A 25,180-nucleotide genomic window follows, 5' to 3' on the forward strand; every position below is an offset into this window, starting at 1 on the left:
TTGTATATCAATGAAATAAAACAGCCTTTTTTAGACCTGTTTCATCTGTGAAACAAAGCTTTAGAATTGGATGATGTCAGAGGAAATCATATGGCTATAAGATTCAAAATGTTTTACCATCCTGTATTTTTTAAACTTGTTTGTGAATATAGTTTAACCCCATTTAAGAAAGTCTTTTAGAAATACACAAAACACATATGCCCAGTGATATGAAGTAAATTCTTAGAACTTTATACGGTACTTTTAGTGGATGTTCATTAGCAAATACACTTGAGAATTTTATTCATAATATCAGACCCTTGTAGTGAGATAAATTATTGAATTTACCTCGAAAACTTTATTACACAAAGGAAACATACTAGGTAAATTGTATGTCCGGTTTAAGAGATTCAGTATAATGGTGATTGTCAGCCTCTTCTGTATATCCTGTGATATGCATCTGTATATGTTGTTGTAATGTTTTTATAATTACTGAGCATCAGCAGTGTAATTCTTATCAGGAAGCTTTTATCTTGAGCTTGAAAACTTTGGCTTTTAAAGAATTTTGATACATAATATATTACATATCCTTTGCAGTATCTCTGTCTTAATAATGAAATATTATCTCTTGTGAAGGTTTAGCAGATACAACTATAGCCAGAGGAACCTGACCCATCTAATAAAAGACTTTTAAATTTAAAGACTGTTGGGTCATGTCCACCCACCCTAAACCATTTGATGTTCAGTGGTTTCCCAGAATACATAGGTGTTCTGGGTTAAACACCCTGGCTTCAGAAAGGTTGGGACTTTTTATAAACTATTCTCCCCACCTTTCACAGTGCACATGAAAAAATAAAGACTTTAATGTACATACCGAAATATATAATTGAATACCTGGGAAGTTGAAGGGCCCAAGGTGAGTTTTTTGTTTTGTTTTGTTTTAATCAAATAATCTTCTAAGTTTTTTTTTCCTAATAGAGAAAGATTCAAGAAGACTATTTAAAAGGAAAATTTAACCCCATATCAGTGCATCATTAATATGCATTGTCTTATGTATCTATATTAAATTTCCATTTAATACCAATTAGATTTTGTATATTTTGTTAATGAATTTTTCATAAAGTTTAATTTCTATGTATAAAGTTTCCTTAATGTTTTCTACTATATGTTTCAAGTCTGGGTATTTAAAAACAACCTCAAAAGGAATTTGCATCCAAATGTCTATTATTGGTTATTGTATTCTTTTTCAGTATGCTGATTACATATTAATTTCTTCAGGATTTGAGATAGTATCACTATGATTAGAGCTATGGACACTAGTTTTTATGCTTTTCTTAACACTCTTTGTCCTTAGGAATTGTGGAAGATCCTAAACATTTAAGTAATCAAAGGTTTGAACTATTTTATAATCAACCCCAAAGGTCCCAGACTTATAAGTAGTGTATATTTTTGTTTGGGCTAATGTATGGGGAAATTACTTACAAATACTTAACAAAGAGCCTGGTCATCTATTTTGAATTTAACTGGTCTTTATTTATATATTTGTTTTGTTACTTGACTGACTACTTATCTCTAGTAATGTTAGTTCTCAAGTGTTCAAATTTTTATCTCTGTTGTGTTCTATGCTGCACTCTTGAATTTGTGGTTTCCAGGTCCTTCTGTAAATTTTAAGATTCTCCTTAAAAATAACTTGAATTCTTGTTGCCTCACCATACCCTACACTCCCCTGATCTTGTAACACTTTTGATAAGGTTAGGTAGGTAGGTACTATATATAGCAATTTAGGAAGTTCATAAGAGTTTAAAATCTGCATGATATATATGTCCTTACTGTCTGTCTAAAACTAGCCCAGAGGTTAGTAAATAACATTAATGTTCCCTATTTCACAAGCATCAGCATTACCTAGGAAATTACTGAGTATAAATTCCCAAATACTGGGGGGGTCAGCAATCCAGGTTTTAACAAGTCCTCCAGATGATTGTGATGCATGCTAAAGTTTGAGAAATTTTGCTTTATGTGTTCTGAGTAATCAGCTTTACATTTATACTAAAGTTGGTTCTTCCACAAATGGAATAATTGACTGGCCTTCCTGCCTGCCTTCTGCCTTCCCTCTTTCTGTTAAACTGCGATTTTTAAAAATTCTGTTCATGCAAATACTCTATTTTGTAAATTACAAGTGTTGTATTCTGCTCACATCCCATTATCCAATATCATTTTCTGTGAAAACTCCTTCCTTCTTACCTATTTTCACTAGTCATCCATTCTTTGTCCCATTCAGGATATTCTTTTGCTCTGTTTAGGGAATTGCATTATTTTCAGTAATCTGTACCAATGATGCTTTTTCTTTATTGCCATGAGGATTCAGTGACTGATTATATGCAAAATTAAAGGAGTTAAGTGCCTTCTTTTTAAGCTACTTACCAACAGTTAAAACCCTTGGGTAGAGTGCTGCAATTTCTACATTTAATATCCATCTAATTTCCTAAGGTCAGCATGACATGTTTTGTGTTTGTGTTTTGTGGCATAGGGATTGGCATAATAGGCTAGCACTCTCCAATGAGCTACATCCCCAGCCCTTTCTATTTTATTTTGCGACCGGATCTTTCTTACTAAGTTCCCAGACTGACCTTGAATTTAGCCATCTTCCTGCCTTAGCCTTGTGAGTATCTGGGATTTCAAGCATGTGTTCCTGCACTTCCCCAAGTTATTTTTCTTTCTTTTTTATTATTGATACCAGAGATTGAACACAAGGGTGCTTAACCACTGATCAACAGCCCTAGTCCTCTTCTTTTTTGAGGGTTGGGGTACTGGGGATTGAACTCAGGGGCACTCGACCACCAAGTCACATCCCCAGCCCTATTTTATACTTTATTTAGAGACAAGGTCTCACTGAGTTGCTTATCATCTCACTTTTGCTGAGGCTGGCTTTGAACTCGAGATCCCTCTTCCTCAGCCTTCTTAGCCACAAGGATTACAGGCATGCACCACAGTGCCCGGCTTCCAGCCCTTTTTTTAAAATATTTTATTAAGAAATGGGGTCTTGGGGCTGGGGATGTGGCTCAAGCGGTAGCGCGCTCGCCTGGCATGCGTGCGGCCTGGGTTCGATCCCCAGCACCACATACAAAACAAAGATGTTGTGTCCGCCAATAACTAAAAAATAAATATTAAAAAAAAAAAAAAAAAAGAAATGGGGTCTTGGGCTGGGGATATAGCCCAGTTGATAGAGTACTTGCCTCATATGCACAAGGCCCTGGGTTCAATCCCCAGCACCAAATGGTAAGTATATGAGGTAGTAAATATGTTAATTCACTTAATTAAATTTATTTTTAACTGGTATACAATGCAATGTAATTAGCTTGATTTGAGCATTTCATAATATATGCACATATCAAAACATCCTATTATATGTCAAGTAAATATAGTTTTTGTCAGTTATATCTTAATAAAGTTGGGAGGAGAAGTAAAGTTTCTTTCTAAACAGAAATAAAAGCCAGCCAGAAATTTAAATTTTAGTAGGTCATGTTTTTTTCCAATAACAGAAAGCTTTCTGTTGCCTTCCCTTGTTAGTATTCAGAAAGACTTCATGTGTATATGGTATCTTTTTGCATCTGCACATTGTTAAATATTTTTGAAGCTAGGCACAGTGGTGCACGCCTATAATGCCAGCTCTTGAGAGGCTAAAGCAAGAGGATCACAAGTTTGAAGCCAGCCTCAGTAACTTAACAACACCCTTTCTTTTTCTTTTTCCTTTTTTTTTTTTTTAATTATTTTTGTAGTTGTTGATAGACCTTTATTTTATTTATTCAAACGTGGTGCTGAGAATCGAACCTGTGGTCTCATACATGCCAGGCAAGTGCGATACTGCTGAGCCCCAGCTGCAGCCCCGCAAGACCCTTTCTTAAAACTAAAAATGATTGGGATATGGCTCAGTGGTAAAGTACTTGCTATCATGAGGTTCTGTGTTTGATCTAGGGAGGGGAAAAAAGGGGGTACATTTTGAGAAAGGACAGAAGACCCATAAACCAATTGCCATCATATGGGTTTTTGATCATGAGAAAAATGTTTTTAGAAATAAGTGCTGTGCCTTATACACTGAGTTAAAATTTAAGAAAGTTAGTCATTTGTTCTCAAGTAAAAGAATAGTGTCTTGATTGCATGATATTGTTTTCTAGAAAGTGTATAGCTGGGATTTGATAGATTGTGTTACTTAGAGAAATTGGCAGAGTTGGTATTTCATATCAATTTGTACTACTTAATCTCCTAAAAGTGGCCTTTTAAAATTTTTTTAAAAGAGAATTTTTTAATATTTATTTTTTAGTTTGTCGGTGGACACAACATCTTTATTTTTTATGTGGTGCTGAGGATTGAACCCAGCGCCCCATGCATGCCAGGCGAGAGCGCTACCACTTACAAGTTCAAGGCCAGACTGTTTCAAAAATAAAAGGTTTGAAATGTGGCTCAGGGGTAGAACAGATATTCTTCTAAATTGTTATTTTTCCTCCATATTAAATAATACCATCAATATATTTTAACCTTTTTTCCTCTTAAAATTTATTTCATGGAAATCAGGAATATTTTTTATTTTAATTAAAAAAAATTTTTTTTAGTTTTAGGTGGACACAATATCTTGATTTTATTTTTATGTGGTGCTGAGGATCGAACCCAGTGCCTCATGCATGCCATGCTAGCGTGCTACCACTTGAGCCACATACCCAGCCCTCATGAATTATTTATAAGCATCAGTTTTTGCCCTTTGTTAATTTTGTTGGTGCTTTCTAGTGCAGTTGAATTATTCAAAGCTATTTGGTAGACTGCTTTTACCAAATAGCTCTAACTTAGTGAACTGCCTCTATTGATTCACCAATTTACTGTTTTTATTTTGTTATATCCTGGAAAGTAATATTAGGTTGTCTAAAATATATTTTATTCAAATTTACTGAGTATTAGAAATCAAAGATGACCTTTTAGTTTCATACGAGTGACTGATTGAATAAATGTTTTAATTAGTACTATATATGAATGTGTGTATATATTAAAGCAAGTCTATATAAAAGTGACATTTTGTTATCACTTTTTATAGTAAGCCTAAATCTCCAACTGATGTTATGATAGATGTATGTGTGCATATATATTCAAAAGAGGATATACTTAAAAAGAAAGTGTACTATCAGTTACATTCTGAAGAAACGTAAATTTGCATAACCTTTAGTGCATGGACTTGGCCTATCTATTCTGGCTATATTCAGTCCAATTTTGCTAGCTTTGTGGTTCTCTGTTCTGAGTATTTATGATTTCTGGGTGAATGACCTTGTAGATGCAGTGAGAGAAACAGAAAAGACAGTTGGTTTGGATTAATGGTGAATGCTGTGGAGAGGGAAGCTTTTTAAAAATTTGCTTTTTAGTGGAGTAAATAAGAATTCTGGGCTGCAGGTGTAGTTCAGTGGGAGAGCACTTGTCTGACCTATGGGAAGGCTTGGGTTCCATCCCCAGCACCACAAGGAGGACAAAATTCTGACTTGATAAAACCATGAGAAATTTTGAAAAGTGTTATCTTCCCGCTTTTAGGTGGTGTATCATAATAATCTGATTTTGCATGTACCTAACTTACTTATGAGGCATTCTGAGTGACTTTATAATAGAATAATTTCTTTTTTTTTTTAATTTTTTTTTTTAAAGAGAGAGAGAGAATTTTTAATATTTATTTTTTTTTAGTTCTCGGCAGACACAACATCTTTTGTTGGTATGTGGTGCTGAGGATCGAACCTGGGCCGCACGCATGCCAGGCGAGCGCTCTACCGCTTGAGCCACATCCCCAGCCCCTATAATAGAATAATTTCATCATTTGGGATCATCATTGAGAGCTTTGTCAAAAGGCCTCTTTGTAGAAAACATAAGTATCTAAGATAAAGAAAAACATCAAGAGTAAGTTTTTTAAATCATTGACTTATCTTTTTTATGAGGGCAGGGATTGAACCCAGGGACATTTACCCTTTGAGCCACATCCCAAGCTCTTTTTATTTTTTATTTTGAGACAGGATCTTGCTAAAGTTGCTTAGGGCCTTGCTTGGTTGACAAGACTGACTTGGAACTTGCAGTCCTCCTGCCTCAGCCTCCCAATGTGCACTGGGTGTTTTGTGGAGTGGCTATCCTAGGGATTGGAACCAGGGCCTTGCATTAGCTAGGCAAGTATGCTCTACCACTGAACTATATCCCCAGCCCTCTTTATTTTTTCAGACTGGGTTTAAGTTTACCAGTTAAGTTGGCCTCGAATTTGTGATCCTTCTACCTCAGCCTCCCAAATAGCTGAGATTACATGTGCTTCACCTGGCTATCATTGACTCTTTTGCCATAAATATAAACTCTGGCTACTTAATTTCTAAACCCTTCAAGGTGAGAGAGTATTAACTGAAGTCTGCACTTTGAAAATCTTTAGTGCTTTACAAATATTGCAAAACAAAATATTCAAAGTGTTGCTCAACAGCATTTACCTTCTTTTTAAGATAACATAAGTGAAAAGAAACAGGATGAGGAATCAGTCACTTTGGATTTTTAACTTCTGTTTGGATAGTTGAAGATAGCAGATACTCTTTGAACTCCACTCAAGAGGGTGATCTCATTTGTAGTTACTGCATAATTACTGACACTTTTCAACTTTTCTCAAGTCAAAAAATAGGTCTTTATCTCTGTGTAAAACTAAAGCCAGAATTTGTTCCCCTTTGTAGGAATGAGTTCATGTTACCATTCAAACATGAATAGAATTCTTTTTCTTGCTCTCTTGCATTCATAAATTATTTGCAAGTTTTAGAAAAATGTGACTTTAAAGAAATATCGGGAAATAAAATAGTATACTTAAAATGGCTAGATGCATTTGTAAAACTCACAATATTTTCACGAGTATCATCTGTAGTTTACCATGGCTATAAGTAAATACTAATTTTATAGATAAGAAAACTGAGGCAGTAGTTTAAGTAGTTTACCTAATGTTTTGCAACTGACAAATGAGATTCAAGATGGATCTTCAGTGCAACCCTTGTTCTGTAATTCAGAGAGAGAGAGAGAATATGTGAGTATTTTCCTTTTTTATTTATTTATTTATTTTTCGGTTTTTGGTGAACACAACATCGTTATTTTATTTTTATGTGGTGCTGAGGATCGAACCCAGTGCCCCGCGCATGCCAGGAGAACATGTTACCGCTTGAGCCACATCCCCAGCCCATGTATTTTCTTTTTGTGTGTGTGTTTGTTTTCCAGGGATCCTTTTTTTTGTGTGTCACTTAAGGAAAATAATATGAAAGTAAAGAACTTTAGATAAAGAATATTAGGATATTATCATGTTCCTAAATTAATATCACTGTTTTCGTATAATGCATCCACATAAAGGACTGGGGGATATAGCTCAGCAGGAGAGCATTTGCCTAGCATGTACACTACTCTGGGTTCAATCCCCAATAACAAAAAAAAATTTTTTTTGTATAGGTTTATTGTGATGTCTTCCTTATCTGCTTGCCCATTTAGTTATTTTCACCAGAGATGTCACTTTGTAGCATATCATTCAAGATTAATATTACTCATAGATTGTTGTTCTTGTTTTACAAATTTTGAAACACATCAGATATATGTAGTTTATATTTTTTTACTTTAATACTGTTATTCATTGTTGAGAAACAAATGACCCCAAAACTCAGAAACTTACTTTTGTACTGTGGATTGAACCCAAGGGTGTTTTACCACTGAGCATTATTCATCACTTTTTTCCCTTAGAACACTCCCAATTTCTTTGAAGAGTTGCCTGTCATAGATAATTAGGTTCTGGGATTACAGGTTTCTTGTAACTGTTTGGTTTCCCTCTCTTCCCCACACCCCCCAGTAACTATTAATCTGAGGTTTAAAGTTTTCCCCTTTCTCCTCTCCCTCCATGAACCTTTTCTATTCCTATGTTGTAAAATTTTCAACTATCAGAACTTTTAAATTCACTTTGCAGGTAGATTTATTGCTAAGCATGAACGAGTCACTTTGAAGTCTAGTCATGTCTTTAAAGTTCTGGAAGATTCCTTTGAAGGCAGGAAACATCATGAAAGATGACCAGGAGATGAGGGAAAGAATCCTCCTTTGCAAAATATCGGGATGCTGGCTTCCTACCTTAAAGGAGTTTTTAATGGATTTTAAAGTACTGTTGAACTATTTAATGAAGTGTCTATTCTCTATAGATAAAGTGTCTTTCATAGACATTTTTATTTATAGCTATCTATATTCTTTAAAACTAAGTTAATGTCATTAACTTTTTCTGTGCTATTTGTTTGGTAACCTTTGCCTAATACTTGTAATAAATTGTAGTAACATTTTCCCCTTCTCTTAATTTTTTTTCTTTTTTACTTTCCTCTTTGTAATGTATATATTTATTCTACTTTCCAGTTCCATATTTTGGAATATAGTCCAGTCTAGATTTATATTCCTATTAAATACGTTTATATTATATTAACTTATACTATGTTTATGTTCCTGTTGAAAAATTGTTCAGTCCTGTGAGCAAAGGCTTCTTGTAGATATAACCACAGGCTGTCAGCCCTGAAAGTTTGGGAGTTTTTTGTTTTGTTTTTTTCTTTTTGGAACAAGGAATTAAATCCAGGGTACTTTATGACTAAGCTACATCCCCAGTCCTTTTTCTTTAGACAGTGTCTTGATAAGTTGTTGAGGCTGGCCTCAAACTTGGCAATCCTCCAGCCTTATTCTTCCTATTAGCTGGGATTACAGGTGTGTACCACTGTAATCTGTGCCTGGCTACAGTATTTTCTGTTTGAATTTAGTCAGTGTGTATGCTTTATTTCTGCCCTGCTCTATTTTTGACCCCTTTCTTCTCTTCCCTGTATTAGCTGAAAGGTGACTTTTCCCTGGCTATACATGAGCATCTCTCCTGTCATCCCCTACCAGGTGCTTTTCTCTGCACACATGCAGTTTTATAGGAAATAAAAATGATCTCAATTTAATTTTGCTTGTAATCTTCTCTAGACCATCCATATATTCTTTTCTGTGTATAGTTTTAATCTTCTGAAGTAAGTGCTTATGTCTGAGAAACTCTGTTAAGAGTATTGCTATTAGTACTCATTTCCCCAGCAAATCAGTTTGTTTTTACAATTTTGGTACCTGGGTCTTGGTGCAACTTGGTTTACTTCTTATTATTCATCCCGCTTATTGGATGTTCATCTAAATGTTTGATCCAGATCCATTGAACTCATTTATTTAATTCTTTGGTTGATTCTAAAAACCTTTGCTTTCCTTACACATCAATTTCATTTAAAAAAAATTCGATTTTATGATCACAGTCTTCCTTTCTACTTCTGAGATCTTGAACAGGGCCCTTCCCCTCTTTTTAGTTAATATATCCTAGAGTTATAACAGAACCCTAAATATAATTTCTAAAAGTTCTACAGAGGATAATCCATTGTGATCTATCTTATGGGGACACTACTGTTTTAGTTTTTTTTTTTTTTTAATGCTTTTCTGTTCATATTTTTATAAGTATACCCTCCCTATTCCTGCCAGAAATTTAGATATATTTATATATACACATGTGTAATGTGTATTTCTTCCTCAGATAGATCATCTTAAAACTAGTTTTAACATAATTTAATTGCTATTTAATACTTACCAATCACTAGTGATTTTCATTTATATATTTGTTGATTTTGTTAAATATTAAATTCTTTCTGCTTAAAGGTTTATTTCTGTACTTTTTATCCCTATATAATCTTTTATAGATTCCATGAAATTATTAGATTAACAAATATTAGCATTTTTTGGCATAATTCTTTCCAAGCTGGGCTCCTGTAATACCTATGGCTCAGGATAGGATGCTGAGGCAGTAGGATCATAAGTTCAAAGCAAAAGCAAGGTACTGAGCAACTCAGACCCTGTCTAAATAAAATACAAAATAGGACTGGGGATGTAGTTCAGTGGTCAAGTGTCCCTGAATTCAATTCCCAGTAACCTCCCCAAAAAGAATTATTTCAAAAACAGCCAGGTGCTATGGAATTTGCCTTAATCCTAGCTCCTCTGAAAGCTGAGGCAGGAGGATCACAAGTTTGAGGCCAGGCTGGGCAATTTAGCAAGACCCTGTCTCAAATACAAAACATGGGTTTTTGCCAATCCTCTTTGTTTCATGTTGCTGGTTCAGAAGATAAGAATTGATTTTGCTGTATGGATAGTTTTGTTCATTACTAGTAATGTTGACTACTTTTCTGCTGTATTCTTTTTGTGAATTGTTTTTACACAGTTATTGTTGAGGCATTTAAGATTCATTAGATTCATTAGAGCTTTCTACATATTAAAATATTAAATCCCTGTGTTTTGGATGTATGACTCACCTTTGCAAACTTGAAGTCTCAAATTTTTGTATAATCAAACCTGATTGTCATATCTGACATTTTTTCACAATTCCAAAAAATAATTCTTTTCTATCAAAGTTGATACATAATAACTTGGAGAGCTGGGGATGTAGGTCAGTGGTAGAGTGCTTTCCTGGTGTGAATAAGGCCATGGGTTTGATTCCTGGCACTGTAAATAATAATTGTGACCTGGGGTGGGAATGGTATGTTTTTCAGTTTTTATAGGATCATATTAGATGTAGGGGAGCTTATCTTTAGGTTTCACCAATCTTTGGGTTAACAATAGTAATTCAAATATTTTTTCATTTGCCCAGAGTATTTTAGTGTCTCTTCCTTGCTCATTATATAGGGTCTCACATACTATGGGCCTTTGGTATTTGCAGATTTATATATATGGTTTTAGCTATTCTCCATCGACTATGATATATAGTAATTTGTAGTTTTGCTGAGGAAGAAATGTTACTTGGCTTGCCTACCAAACTTGCTAATAGGAGTTCATCATGTAGCTCAAAGAGGGAGTCTATTAGATAGGCCAGCACCTGCATCTCAACGCAGCTTTGCTTTTCTCTACTTGTCATCGAGTATACAGTAACTCTCGAAGTGATAAAAGCTGTTTCTTTGTGAAATATGGGCCTGAAAAGAAAACCAGCTGCTAGTGCTGGTGATGGAAGTCAAGAGACAATGAAGAGGTCTAAGAAAGTGATGGTTCTTAGTCAGAAAATAATCATTTTGGATAAATTAAAGTGGTTTTTCAGATTCAGGTAAGTTTGTGGTTGGTTAATGTTGCTACGGTATTGATGTAGCAGTCAATATTTCTAGTGGCAGAATTTATTTTTATAATTATAAATGACTAGTAAAGCTTTTTTTTTTTAGGAGCAATAAGGATTTGAAGATGTCACTTAAATTTTAGTTGTACTGCACTGAATTTTAGAGAAGCTGAACACTGTAGTTGTATTTGAATACTTGAGAACTCTGGGGTGTCATTAAGGACTTGGGGTGTGTGTGTGTGTTTGTGTGTGTGTGTGTGTGTATACAACACTTTGTGTTCTAGGCTATTCTGCTCCAGTAATATTTCTGTCTTGTTCGTGCCATAGCACTTGACTATTTTTGATACATTGTAATAACTACCTAGGCCTCTAATTAGTCTTTTTCTCCTTCCCAAAATTATGATGGTTTTCATATATGAACAGTGTTAGCAAGTTAAAAGAGAGAGTGAGAGGAGAGAGAGAGAGAATTTTTTTAATATTTATTTTCTAGTTCTCGGCGGACACAACATCTTTGTTGGTATGTGGTGCTGAGGATCGAACCCGGGCCGCACGCATGCCAGGCGAGCGCGCTACCGCTTGAGCCACTTCCCCAGCCCTAAAAATATCTTGATGGTGTTTTTTGTTTGAGATCATGTTTAGGGGCTGAGGATGTGGCTCAAGCGGTAGCGCGATCGCCTGGCATGCGTGCGGCCAGGGTTCGATCCTCAGCACCACATGCAAAGATGTTGTGTCCGCCAAAAACTAAAAAATAAATATTAAAATTGTCTCTCTCTCTCCCTCTCTCTTAAAAAAAAAAGAGAGATCATATTTAGTTATATGGGTTATAAGTGTTCCTTATCCAGAATGCTTCAGATCAAGCCAGGAATGGTGACACACACCTGTAATTCCTGCTACTCAGGAGGCTGGGTCAAGAGGACCGAAAGTTTGAGACCAGCCTGGGCAATTATAGGAAGACTCTATGGTCTTATAGATATCACTTTATCTATAAGATTCATTCATATATATATATATATATTTTCAGTTGTAGTTGAACACAGTACCTTTATTTCATTTATTTTTATGTGGTGCTGAGGATTTAATCCAGCCCCTTGTTTGTAGTAGGCAAGTGCTCTACTGTTGAGCCACAACTGCAGCCCAAGATTCATATCTTATAGAATATTTTAAATAATTTTATGCATAAAACAATTTGATAGAATATTTTAAATAATTTTTAAACAAAGCAGAATTCTGTAGTGTGGAATTTTCTACTGTGGTATCATGTCAGTGCTCAGTTTTTTAATTTTGGGAATATTTCAGATTTTGGGATTAGAGATACTCAACCTTGGGGCTGGGGATGTGGCTCAAGCGGTAGCGCGCTTGCCAGGCATGCGTGCGGCCCGGGTTCGATCCTCAGCACCACATACCAACAAAGATGTTGTGTCCGCCGAAAACTAAAAAATAAATATTAAAATTCTCTCTCTCTCTCTCTCTCTCTCTCTCTCTCTCTCTCTCTCTCTCTCACTCTCTCTTTAAAAAAAAAAATAGAGATACTCAACCTTATAATAATAACTTGAAATATCTATTCCCAGTTGGAAACTTTTAATTAAGATCTTATCTAAAATAGCCCATAAATGGTTCCACATATCAGTTTTTGAACTACTACTTTTTTTTGTTATTTTGATGTTGTGGATGGACACAATACCTTTATTTTATTTATTTTTATGTGGTGCTGAGGATTGAAACCCAGTGCCTCACACATGCCAGGCAGGTGCTCTACCCCTGAGCCACAACCCCAGCGACATGAACTTTATTCTTTGAACAAAGTTTTCAATGACTCTATGAATGAGGATTTATATTAAATGCTAGAGAGGAGCTATAGTCATTTCTCAGGGAACTCTAATTATTAAAGTGTGAAACGTCATTACGCAAGGAACTAAGAGCACAAAGGAGATAATAACTAGGGTGGGATGAAGAATCATTTCTAAGTGGATTTAAGGAATGACTGTTTATGTTCTTTGTTAAACTGAGATCCTTTCCCTTTCTCACATGTTTTCACTTGGTTATTGCCAGTGTATTGTAATGGTGTTGACTTCAATTTGTTCCAGCCAAATTTAAGAAATCATCTGTTTTCATGACAATCCTGCTTCTCTCAAAGAATATATCTTTTTAATAATTTATTTTGTTATAAGAATATATGAAATATTAAATTATGGTGATATTGGATGTCCTTGTTTTATGATTTAGAGAGAATGCCTAAGAGCTTAGCTGTTAAATATAATCTGATTTTAGCTTGAAGGATAAGACATTTGCTAAATTCTGAGGAAGAATCCTATGTATGTATTTGGACTGGATATCAATACAGATGCCTTATTAATGTTAAAAATTTTAAATAATTTTAAAATTTTTTAATAAAAATACTTTAAGTTTTCTTTTAGTCTTAGTATTATAGCTTTGAATTTCTGAAAGTGTCTCTGTTTGCTCATGGGCCATTGTTCTTTTAATGTATATTTCTTTGCCTGTATTTTATGTGGCATTTTTGTACATGTTTTAAAGAAGAGTGGTGATCTTTGTGGTAGTTTTAACTGGTTTGAGTATTAGACTATATTTTCTTTGAAGCAGCAGAATTTTATTTCCCTGAGCCTAGGGTTGATTTACAGAATTTTAAATGAATATTTTTATTACTAATGTGCTTTGTGGTCATTGTATGTCTAAAAGAGAAAACAAAATCTGCTGAGTTTGCATCAAACTGTTCTTGATTTCAGCTGTTAAGAAATATTTTTTATTCTATAAGAGTTGTTTTCATGACAGTCTGTGTATCCTTGAAACAAATACAGGATTTGAGAAAAGACTTATGTTTGGCAAAAGAAGTTTGAGCTGAAATAGAATATATCTTAAATAAGACTATTTGAGAACTCATAAAACAGTGCATTAGAATCTAGTTCACCAGACATTTGTAATTAAGTTTGCAAAATTCATAAGATTATAGTTGCTGGTACTAAAACCAGCAACCAGTTGACCTACTAAAAAAACACCATGAGAAACAAATAGACAATCTAATATTAAAGAAATGCATTTAATTAGACTTGTCACATTTAATATTAATTAGCCAATCTTATGAAAAGTAGATGTATTGTTAAAATACAGATGCATCACATTCTTTTGGATGATATAGCAGTTTTAGAAAATTTTGTAATTCAAATTTAGGAAGAGATTTGATGAGCTGAAACTAAAAGGGAGGGAGGAACACAGCAATTTACAATGAGTGACAGGGCAGAGGTAGGGATCTAAGTATCAAAGTTAATGGAGGAGAGGAATTGTAAGGTATGATGGCTATTAATCAGCAAGCTGCTGAAGTAGTCTATGTGTGTGTGGTTTTTTGGGGGGAGGAGTTTTGCTGGTGATTGATGGGTTTCAGACATGCCACCCAACTATATTCCCAGCCCTTATGTGTGGATCTTCTAATTAAACAATAAAATATCATTTTATGATGGTACTTTCTTAATAAAGTTGGAATCAGAAGAGCACAGACAAAAAAGTACAAATCCAAAAATTCTTAGAGCAAAGGACAAAAGAGGTAGTAGTGAATATTAAATATATGTAACAAATTAAATCTACACTGAAGTAATGATGTGTTATAATGTGCCAATAAAAAACAGGAAAATGGAACAAGGCATATTGTTACCAATGCAGATGTTGTTTGTAAATATACAGTCCTTTGTAGGTATCTGTGGGGCATTGTTTCTAGATCATACATACCAAAACCATCCCCACAGGTACCAAAATCTGCTCTGCTCGGGTTCTTTATAAAGTACATATAACCTATCTCTGTTCTCCCATATACTTCAAATCATCTAGATTACTTATAATATGTAATACGGTGTAAATATTGTGTGTATAGTTGCTATACTGTAATGTTTAGGGAATAATGACAAGAAAGAAAATCTGTATGTGTTCAGGTTTTTGGGTTTTGGGGTACTAGGAATTGAACCCAGGGACACTCAATCCCTGAGCCATATCCCCAACCCCTTTTTTTATTTTGAGACACGATCTCACTAAGTTGCTTAGGGCCTCACAGAGTTGCTGAAGCTGGCTTCAAACTTGGGATCCTCCTGCCTCAGCCTCCCAAGCTACTGGGATTATGGGCATGTGCCCACCATACCCAGCAGAGAGGTGCTTTTTTGTGAATATTTTCAATCTACAGTTGGTTGAATTCATAGATGCAGAGGACAGCTGTTTTTTCTCCACGTTGGTCAAGAATATTAATTTACATATACTTAAATTGCTTTGCAATTTAGAAACACATTCTTAAAACTTTTTAAAATTATAACAAAATGTTTATTTTTGCAGTTCTGGAGATAAATCCTAAGGCCTGGTGTGTGCTGAGCAGGTAATCTCCCACTGAGCTACACCTACAACCCCACAACAAAATTTTTATAAAATTTTTATTAAACCTTTTCAGTATGTAATTTCACTACAGAGGTCTCATGTAGACATCTATAAAATCTAGTTTTGAAGTACAGAGTTTGCAACTATTTTAAGTTTGTATTAACTACAGGTATGCTATGATCACATTTTCCAAGTATTTTTTATATTATGAAGGCATTTGCAAGAAAATGATGAACTTAGTGATATATTTTTTTTTTCAGCTGCTTTTCTGACCCAAACTGTGTGTCTTGATGACACAACGGTAAAGTTTGAAATATGGGATACAGCTGGTCAAGAACGATACCACAGCTTAGCACCAATGTACTACAGAGGAGCACAAGCAGCCATAGTTGTATATGATATCACAAATGAGGTAAGTACAAATGCCTTCAAACATTGAAACTAGATTGAATATCTGTGTTGGGTATTCAGAATTTTGATGAGAGAGATTTTGAAAATCCTTTGATAGTCAAATAGAACCTTTCTACTAAAGCTTTTTGATTAAAAAAGAAAAAATGTCTCAAATAATAAAACAGTCCAAAGAAATTTCCTTCCCGTAGTCACCTTTTAAAGCCTTATCTCATAAAGATGCTTCCTTACCATTTTTTGAGCTGTGCCAAATAGCTGTTCCTCTATTTAACAGGAATCCTTTGCAAGAGCCAAAAACTGGGTTAAAGAACTTCAGAGGCAAGCAAGTCCCAACATTGTAATAGCTTTATCAGGAAACAAGGCTGATCTAGCAAATAAAAGAGCTGTAGATTTCCAGGTATGTTGAATTTAACTTTCACTTGAAGGCACTTTTTTTTTTTTTGGCAAATTATTTTAAAATCATGCAAATAATAGAAAAATAAAAGATTTATAAAACAAATGTGCTATGCATGTTAAAATGTAACTCTAAATGGGGCTGAAGGATATAGCTTAGTGGTAGAACATTTGCCTAACATATGCATAATCCCTGGATCTTGTCCCCAGAATTGCACATGTGCACATAACACACAGTTTTTTTTCTCCTGATAAATCTGAATTTTTAAACCATATATTATTGTGATATATATACACTGTTTCAAAGATTTTGTCAAAATTGTTCACAACCTGGCACCGTGTCCAATGGCCTGTAATCCCAGTGGCTCAGGAGGCTGAGGCGGGAGGATCAGAAGTTCTGTGTCAGCCTCAGCAAAAGTGAGCACTAAGCAACTCAGTGAGACTCTGTCTCTAAATAAAATACAAAACAGGGCTGGGGATGTGGCTTAGTGGCTGGGCGCTCCTGAGTTCAATCCTTGAGTACCACCCCCCCCCCAAAAAAAAATTGCTCATGAACAGTGCAGAAATACATAAGCAAAAGTGATTGCTTGCCTGATACAATAATACAGCCCTGTAATCGAAGCTACTTGGGAGGCCAAGGTGGGATGATTGGAAGTTCAAGGCCAATCTGAGTAATTTAATGAGACGCTGTCTCAAAAATAAGGTCTAGGGATAGAGCCTAGTGATAGAGCATCCCTGGGTTCAATCCTAGTACCAAAGAAGAAAAAACATTTAAGATCTAGTTTGTATATTATTTGTGACAGCTAATTCAAAATTATAAATGAATTTTTGCTTTATTATGTAGATTTCCAGGTATGTTGAATTTAACTTGAAGGCACTTTTTTGAAAGGGGGGCAAATGATTTTAAAACCATGAAAATAACAGATTTATAAAATCTGTTTTATAAATCAGATGTATAAAATGCTCATTAAAATATAACTCTAGATGGGGATGGGAGGTATAACTCAGTGGTAGAGCATTTGCGTAGCATGTGCATAATCCCTGGATCTTGTCCTCAGAATTGCACATGTGGGCGCACACACATACACAGTTTTTTTTACAAAGCAAGTGTTAATCATTTGAAATCCTCTAATTAAACCCTTTTAAAATTATTAGGGTTTTTTTTGCTCCTTAGCTTGTCTACCAGAAAGGTCTGGTTGTGGTCAAATATCAGGGATGGAATAATGTTCATTTTTTTATTACAGCATTATAGTTATACTTAGTGGTTTGGTTCATTTTGACAAATCATTTATGCAAGGAATTTGATTTCAATTCCCATTCCCCCCTCCTCCATTGTCTTTCCTCTACTCTACTGATATTCCTTTTACCCCTTCCTCTCTTCCTTTATCCTTTCCTTCCTTCCTTCCTGTTGGTGGAGTGCTCGCCTCACATGCACAAGGTCCTGGGTTCCTTCATTCTTTTTTTGCGTGTGGTATTGGGGATTGAACCCAGGGCTTTGTGAATGCAAGGCAAGCACTCCACCAACTGAGCTATATCCCCAGCCCTATTTATTTATTTATCTATCTATTTATTTATTTCTGGTGTCGGGGATTGTACTCAGAGGCACTCAACCACTGAGCCATATCCCCAGCCCTATTTTGTATTTTATAGAGAACAGGGTCTTACTGAGTTGCTTAGTACCTCACTTTTTGCCAAGGCTGGCTTTGAACTCATGATTCTTCTTGCCTCAGCCTCCCAAACCACTGGGATTACAGATATGCACCACATGCCCGGCTCCTCTTTATTTGTGTCTGATTAGTACTTTCTACATATTACATAAAGATGAAATTCCCTTTGGTATTTATATATGCATATATCATGGTTTTGTTAAATTAATTCAATATTTCCTCCCCTGCCCTCCCTCCCTCTTGTTCTCCATCTTCTAGTCCACTAATCTTCCCTGTATATTTGTTATCTGATCCCACTCCAACCACTATCTCTTCCCTGTTTTCTATCTTTCTTTTTCGATGGTGATAGATGGAATGCATGCACTGATCAAAAGCAAACTATTTCTTGCACCATTAGGTATTAAGCTGAGCATATTACATGCATAGTTTTCATTCAGTTCTTGTACCAACTGTGTGAGATGTAGTAACATCTATTATTCTTTCCTAGACAGTTACTTCCCCATTATAGAATAATATAGAGAGCACTAAATTATAGTCAAAAGTGGCCCTGTCATATTAAAGTTCAAAGGAACCTCAGTTGTTTGTCAAATGGTACAGATAATTGGTTGTTACTCAGAACAGCTATGAGGATAAAAAGCAATAATATGTGTAAACTGTAAAGTATGACAAAAATGTGAGGCGGCAGTGTAATTTTGAAAGGAATGATTCATGAGATGTTCAAAATTGTGTTACTATAGAAGTCATTAAAAATTAAACATGAGGATTTCATTCAGTGATTGAAGTCAGTTTTCGACATTTGATTTCTCTTAGTCTTCATTACAGTTAATATAAGCATAAGTAAAAATCACCATTGAAATCAAAGAGAGTTTTATATTTAGAATAGGATAATAATCCCCTATCCCCACACCTGCCCCAAACTCATTATTAAAAAGCAGATTTAATATTAGACCAGATGATTAAGGGAAGATAGTATAAGAAGTTAAAGGTGAAATATATGTGTATATTACATGGTAAAATTATCCCCAGATAGTGCTTCTATCTTTGTTATAGCATATTACATAGTTATTGATTATAGATAACCAAGTTGGAGTGTGGATAAGAAGCCTCATTTTTTCTGCAACAGAAATAAAGCAGTTATAGTATATGTCCAAGGAATGTATCTCATTTCTTTTTCTGTAAACAGGAAGCACAGTCCTATGCAGATGACAACAGTTTATTATTCATGGAGACATCAGCTAAAACATCAATGAATGTAAATGAAATATTCATGGCAATAGGTAAGGTTAATAATACTTTTTTTTTCAAATGATAGACAAAACAAGTATGGAATATATTTGATTTATCTGAATTAAAAATTCTTTGCTTTTTAAAAATTATACTACTTTTCAAGGTTCCTTCTGCTAAGCAACACTGTTACTAATACTGTTAGACTTGAAAAGTCACTACCTATTAGGTTGTAATGCTTCAATTTAGGCAAATTTCTTTCAGGTGAGTTAGGCTTGGGATTGGATTGATAGTTAAACAGATTTTCCCAAAGCTTTCACCGAAAAGTTTGGGTAAATACATATTTTTCTATTATGGTATACTTCTTATACCAAATAATTCCTCTATGGGAAGTACATTCCAAGACCTTCAGCAGATGCCTAAAACCTTGGATAGTATTGAACTCTTATTTTTAATGCCTTTTCAATCTTTTTTCCCCTTGACTCAGAAACAAATGACCTTTTTTCATCTTTTAACTATGTATCACATACTGTGGGCATAACTTTTGCAGTTTGAGGTGAAACAACAAAACTAGCACAGATTTCTCTTTCCATCACAATTTCACAGATTATTTTCTCTTTAATTGATGCTGGGGATTGAATTTAGGGCCTCAAAAGTCTTGAGTTCCATCTTCAACCCCAAGTATTTGCTTTTATTCAGATCCTAGCAGCATTAGTATCAGATTTTTTTTAAAAATCCATAACTTTTACCTTTTCACTTGAAAAAAGCACTTAATGGTTTTTATTTGGCAACTATGGACTGCCAGCATCTATCATCTTGCATTTCAAAGCCTTTATTAAGCAAAATATGGGTTACTTGAACAAAATACTGCAATACTGAAACAGTAAATCTAATAACTTCGATGGCTACTAAGAAGTATTGGGAGCAGGGTACAGTGGCACATGTCTGTAATCCTGGTGATTTGGAAAGCTGAGAAAGGAAAATCTCAAGTTTAATATCAGCCTCAGCCACTTATCGAGGCCCTAAGCAACTTAGCAAGACCCTGTCTCAAAATAAAAAATAAAAAAGGTTGGGAATATAGCTAGTAGTAGAAGGGGGGAGGGGAGTAGTGGGGGGGTGATAATGGGCAAGTAGCATATACATGTGGATATACTAGACAAAGAGATGATTCATGTCCCAGGTTGGACAGAGCAGGATGGTACAAAATTTCATCCTTTGAATCAGAACAGCATGCAGATTAAAACTTGTCAATTATTTCTGGGATTTTCCATTTAATATTTTCTGACCTTACTCATTTGTGGTAACTGAAACCACAGATACATATAGACTCCTAAAACAAGACAAAAACTCAGAGCAATATTTAGATATAATATTTCTTTTTTAGCTAATCAATAATTTGGTTTCTCCTTTGCTCTGAATAGAGCACTACTTCTGTTTTTCAAGTTTTTTGAAGTATTAATGAATATAACTCAGAAAAGTACATGATACATAAGTATAAAGATTGACTAATCGATTAATTTAGGTGGTTTGGTTTGGTTTGGTTTGGTTTTTGGTGGGGGGTGATGTTTTTGTTTGTTTTGTTGGTGGTGGTGTAGTGCTGGGGATTGAATCCAGGGCCTCATTCTTGCTAGGTGAGCATTCTACCACTGAACTACATTCCCAGCCCCCAAAATTATTTTAATGTAAACATTGTAGAAGATTTCATACATGAAGGCACAAGGGTAAAGAAGGAAGGCAAAACAATATCTTTGCTTTTAGCATGGTAATTGCTATTTCAGTTTTTGATGATAGGTAATAAAGTTTGAGTAGTATTCAAGCCTTTTTTTAACTGTTGATGGACCTTTAATCATTTATTTATTGTGGTGCTGAGATTGAATCCAGGGGCCTCACACATGTGAGGCAAGTGCTCTGCCACTGAGCCACAACCCCAGCCCAGTATCAAGCCTTTAAAAAATAATAATAACAATAACAAAAACAAAAGATATTTCTGTTAACCTACTTCCAGTGGTTTTGAGGTATGCAGAGTCTGCCTGAAGGGGGTCTAGTTTGGTAGTTATCAAGAGTTTACTGCCTCCACAGTTTTCTTGACCCTGGCATTATTCTCATCCCAGCGATTCTTAACTAGGGTGTACACAATTCTGACCCTCCAAAAGAAACATTCTTATATTGAACTTAACAAATTAACCAATTAATAACTGCATCAAAGGCTAAAGAAAACCCGGTAAAAGCATCCAAGGACTCATAATTTGCACTAGGTGATCAAGCTTAATGGTGGATTATTTGAAATGGGGGGGGGGAAACTTGCCTGTTTGTTGTGTAAGATGTTTTCCTGAAAAACTTAAGCAATTTGCTAAGGAAATACTAGTACCATTTGAAAGATTATATATGACAACATGCTGTTCTTAAAAATGGGACAAGTTGGGGCTGGGGATGTGGCTCAAGCGGTAGCGCGCTCGCCTGGCATGCGTGCGGCCCGGGTTTGATCCTCAGCACCACATACAAAGATGTTGTGTCCGCCGATAAAATAAAATAAATAAAATAAATAAATATTAAAATTCTTTCTCTCTCCTCTCTCTCTCCCTCTCACTCTCTCTTAAAAAAAAAATGGGACAAGTTATGCACATAATCACATTTAAAAAGTTAATAACAGGAAACAAGGAGATAATAGGTTGCTCAAATCAGCCTGGATTTTCAAGTTTTCCATGGTATTAAGACTTCACTGGGTTGAAGTTGTAACTCAGTAGTAGAGCACTTGTTGTCTTAACATTCCTGAGGCCCTGAGTTCAGTCCCCGTACTGCAGAAAAAGAAAGATCATAGGGTGGGCTATAATTTGTACCTTTTATTCAGATATGTTATATAAGGTCACTTTTCATTATAAAGTAGCCTATTAGTGTCCTCCATCCCTCCCGCCCCAGTGAGAATGTATGTTTGTTTGTTGTTTTAGGGTTTTTTTGGTTTTGGTTCTGGTAATCAAACCCAGGGCCTCACGCATACTAGGCAAGCACTTTGCCACTGAATTACATCCGCAATGCAGAATGTTTCCCTGCTTGAAAGAAATTCGAAATATAAATGGAATTGTGCTCTTCTCATCACAAGATTAGTACCTTAAATCACACAGTAGTGCACTGAACAATTTTAATCAGTTCAAGGACTTAAAAACTCATTCCAGTTTATTTCCTTCAACCTCCTAATCTTATTCAGATGTAATTTCTGAAAGCCCTGAAACAAGTAAGCTAAAGAGAGAAATGCTTACTCATTCCAAAACCTAATTATAGTACAGTTTTATAATGCTAACTTATTCTACCTCTGGTATTAGTGTTCAGTACCTACAAGGCATTGTTTATAAATAAATTTAACTAGAAATTTAACATTATATTACCATTTATGCTATCATCTTGTAGAGCCATTCCTAGAGCTGTACCTAGAACCCAAACTTCAGTGCTCCTTTGTATCTCCTGGATCCATTTCCCAGTCCCAGCATCTAGGATTCTAAAGATAATTAGTGCTGATGTGGAACATACAGAATAAATAAAGTGTAAAAGATCCAAAATGCAACTAAACAATCAGATTTTAAAGTAGAACATATTCAGCTTCCTGAGTAACCTGAATCAAGGCTATGGTAAAATTAGTCTTCCCATGGTATTGTATCTCCAAGATTATCATATCAGTGTCCAAACACCCTTACAATAAGAACTCTAGACATATAATGTTAATAACCTCTCCCCTCAAAAAGTGAATCCAGCAACTTCAAACACCTTAGTAATTAAACATTTTTCATACTCTAGAAAATATCCATTAGCTGGCAGAACTCAGCAAAATTAAAGCCATAAATGTTGGTTCAGGGGCTTTGTCCAAATTTGATCAGCCACACTCATCTTAACTTAAAGCAGAATTGGGATCTAGTTTTTGGAGATAGACCTTTTAGAATCAGTTATAATTAGATACAACTACTGGTGAATCAGATGAGGATTCTTTATCAGCACATAAGGGAAAAAAAGGACCTGGGAGTATAACTTAGTGGTAGAGCACTTGCCTAGTATATTGAAGGCTCTTGTTCACTGGGGAAAGGGCAGGGCAGTTTTCTAAGGGAAGAAAAGGTAGATGGTTGAAGACTGTAGAAGCCAAGAAAGAAAAAGGAGATGTGATCTTCATATTTCTGGATGATAATTAGGTTGCACTGGGGAGGACAAACATTGTTGGTATTATTAAGCATATATAAAGAATTACATATAGGGGCTGGGGATGTGGCTCAAGCGGTAGCACGCTCGCCTGGCATGCGTATGGCCCGGGTTCGATCCTCAGCACCACGTACAAAATAAAGATGTTGTGTCTGCCGAAAACTAGAAAATAAATATTAAAATTTAAAAAAAAAAGAATTACATATAGCTCTAGTCAAATTTAAGTCTTGATTATGTTTCTACAACTGGTCGTCATCTAACCCTTCCCAAACATATACTCCCTTAGAACAACTATCAATGGGGGGGGGGGGTTGGCATTGAGTAGATACTCATTTCATTCAAATAAATATTTGCAGTGAATGACCATCATATAACCATAACTAGAAAGAAATTATAAATAAGCAGATAAAAGTAATTTTAATATGAATATTCTAATTTTATTTATTTTAATAATTTGTCTCTCAGCTAAAAAGTTGCCAAAGAATGAACCACAGAATCCAGGAGCAAATTCTACTAGAGGAAGAGGAGTAGACCTTACTGAACCTACACAACCAACCAGGAGTCAATGTTGTAGTAACTAAACCTCCAGTTTGAACTAGCTGGAATATTCTGCTTCCTAAATGTTAACAGCGGGATTGGAGCATTTAACCGGCCCAGTATGACTTCCAAAAAGAAGAGACTTACGATAGAGTCGAGTTTCTAATACAGAATTATTTTATGTGTTTTGAACTTAATTTTTAATAACATGCATGTATCCCTCTAACTAATGTTACAGCAATAGAAAGGGAAGATGGGAACTATGTGTATACTTGTTTCATTGGAAGGTTACGAGGGAATCATTTGTCATCATTAGAGATATCAAGATAAATGACTGGATCCACAGCTAACCATCCAGTTTCTCCAAACTGGAGCAGTAGTCATCTATGGAAAAGATTTAGAAATTATTAATTTGGACTTTTGAAAAAACATTTTTAGGATTCTCCAGATGTTTATGCTTAGCCGCAGTATTCAGGCAAATGATAATTTCTTTTATCTAAAGTGTACATTCCACATTTTAATAATAAATTAACCATAAGAATACCGTCCCACATCTCCAGGAAGAAAAAGGAAATTAGTGGCATCAAAATTATAGCCAGTCCCATTATTTTTTTAAATGGGGTAAAAAAGCAAATGTAGCCCCATCTTGTTTTAAGAGTATAAAAACAGATAAATGCAATTTAATAAATAGTGTTCTCTTCATGTGAGCTCTTCAACAAAAATGAAACAAACCAGGTGTCTGTGATTTATATTTAATCACTGCTGGCCATTATATAGGTCTTGTTTGGGGATAGGGAAGGGGCTTTTGTTCCCTTTGAACATAAATATAGTCAGTGCACTAACAATTATGTACATTCAAACTTGATTACTTTAAATTTGATTTCCATCTGTACTGTAAATAGGGTACTGCATTGTCTCCATATGTTTATTATTTTTCTGTAATATTTAAGAATTGCTTAAAGTATACAAAATGTACAGTTACTAAAACCGCTAATTATTTCTTCCTCCTTTGAAAGGAAGGGGCTTCAGTTGTTCCTCATAACTAGAACCATAATAAACAATGTACCTGTAATTTGTAACATAAATATTGCATTGTTAGTAACAATCTTGCAGCCTTGTTTTTGAAAGTCCATTTTATTTTGATCAGTTCAGTATATTGCACTAATTATTTTAGGTCTTTTCATTATATGAAATCTACCATGTGTCAGAGATGATTTAATCTATTTAAGTGTTGAACTGCTAGCAGAACTTGTACATTTTACAGTAATTCAGAATTAGT

At 35.0% G+C, this 25,180-nt stretch overlaps 1 protein-coding gene across 2 annotated transcripts in view; it reads left to right on the forward strand.

The window, feature by feature from the left end:
* The window catches only part of Rab5a (RAB5A, member RAS oncogene family), a 28,924-nt gene extending 4,315 nt beyond the window's left edge, over positions 1-24,609 (forward strand). For both annotated transcript variants that reach the window (XM_026395918.2, XM_026395920.2), the window contains exons 3-6: positions 15,754-15,905; positions 16,176-16,298; positions 19,145-19,238; positions 23,830-24,609. In XM_026395918.2, the coding sequence (XP_026251703.1) occupies positions 15,754-15,905; positions 16,176-16,298; positions 19,145-19,238; positions 23,830-23,945 (485 nt within the window). In that variant the 3' untranslated portion in view covers positions 23,946-24,609. The remainder of the gene's footprint in view (positions 1-15,753; positions 15,906-16,175; positions 16,299-19,144; positions 19,239-23,829) is intronic.
* Positions 24,610-25,180: the final 571 nt, after the last annotated feature.

Source organism: Urocitellus parryii, chromosome 3 (assembly GCF_045843805.1).
Source record: "Urocitellus parryii isolate mUroPar1 chromosome 3, mUroPar1.hap1, whole genome shotgun sequence".
Classification (NCBI taxonomy): domain Eukaryota; kingdom Metazoa; phylum Chordata; class Mammalia; order Rodentia; family Sciuridae; genus Urocitellus; species Urocitellus parryii.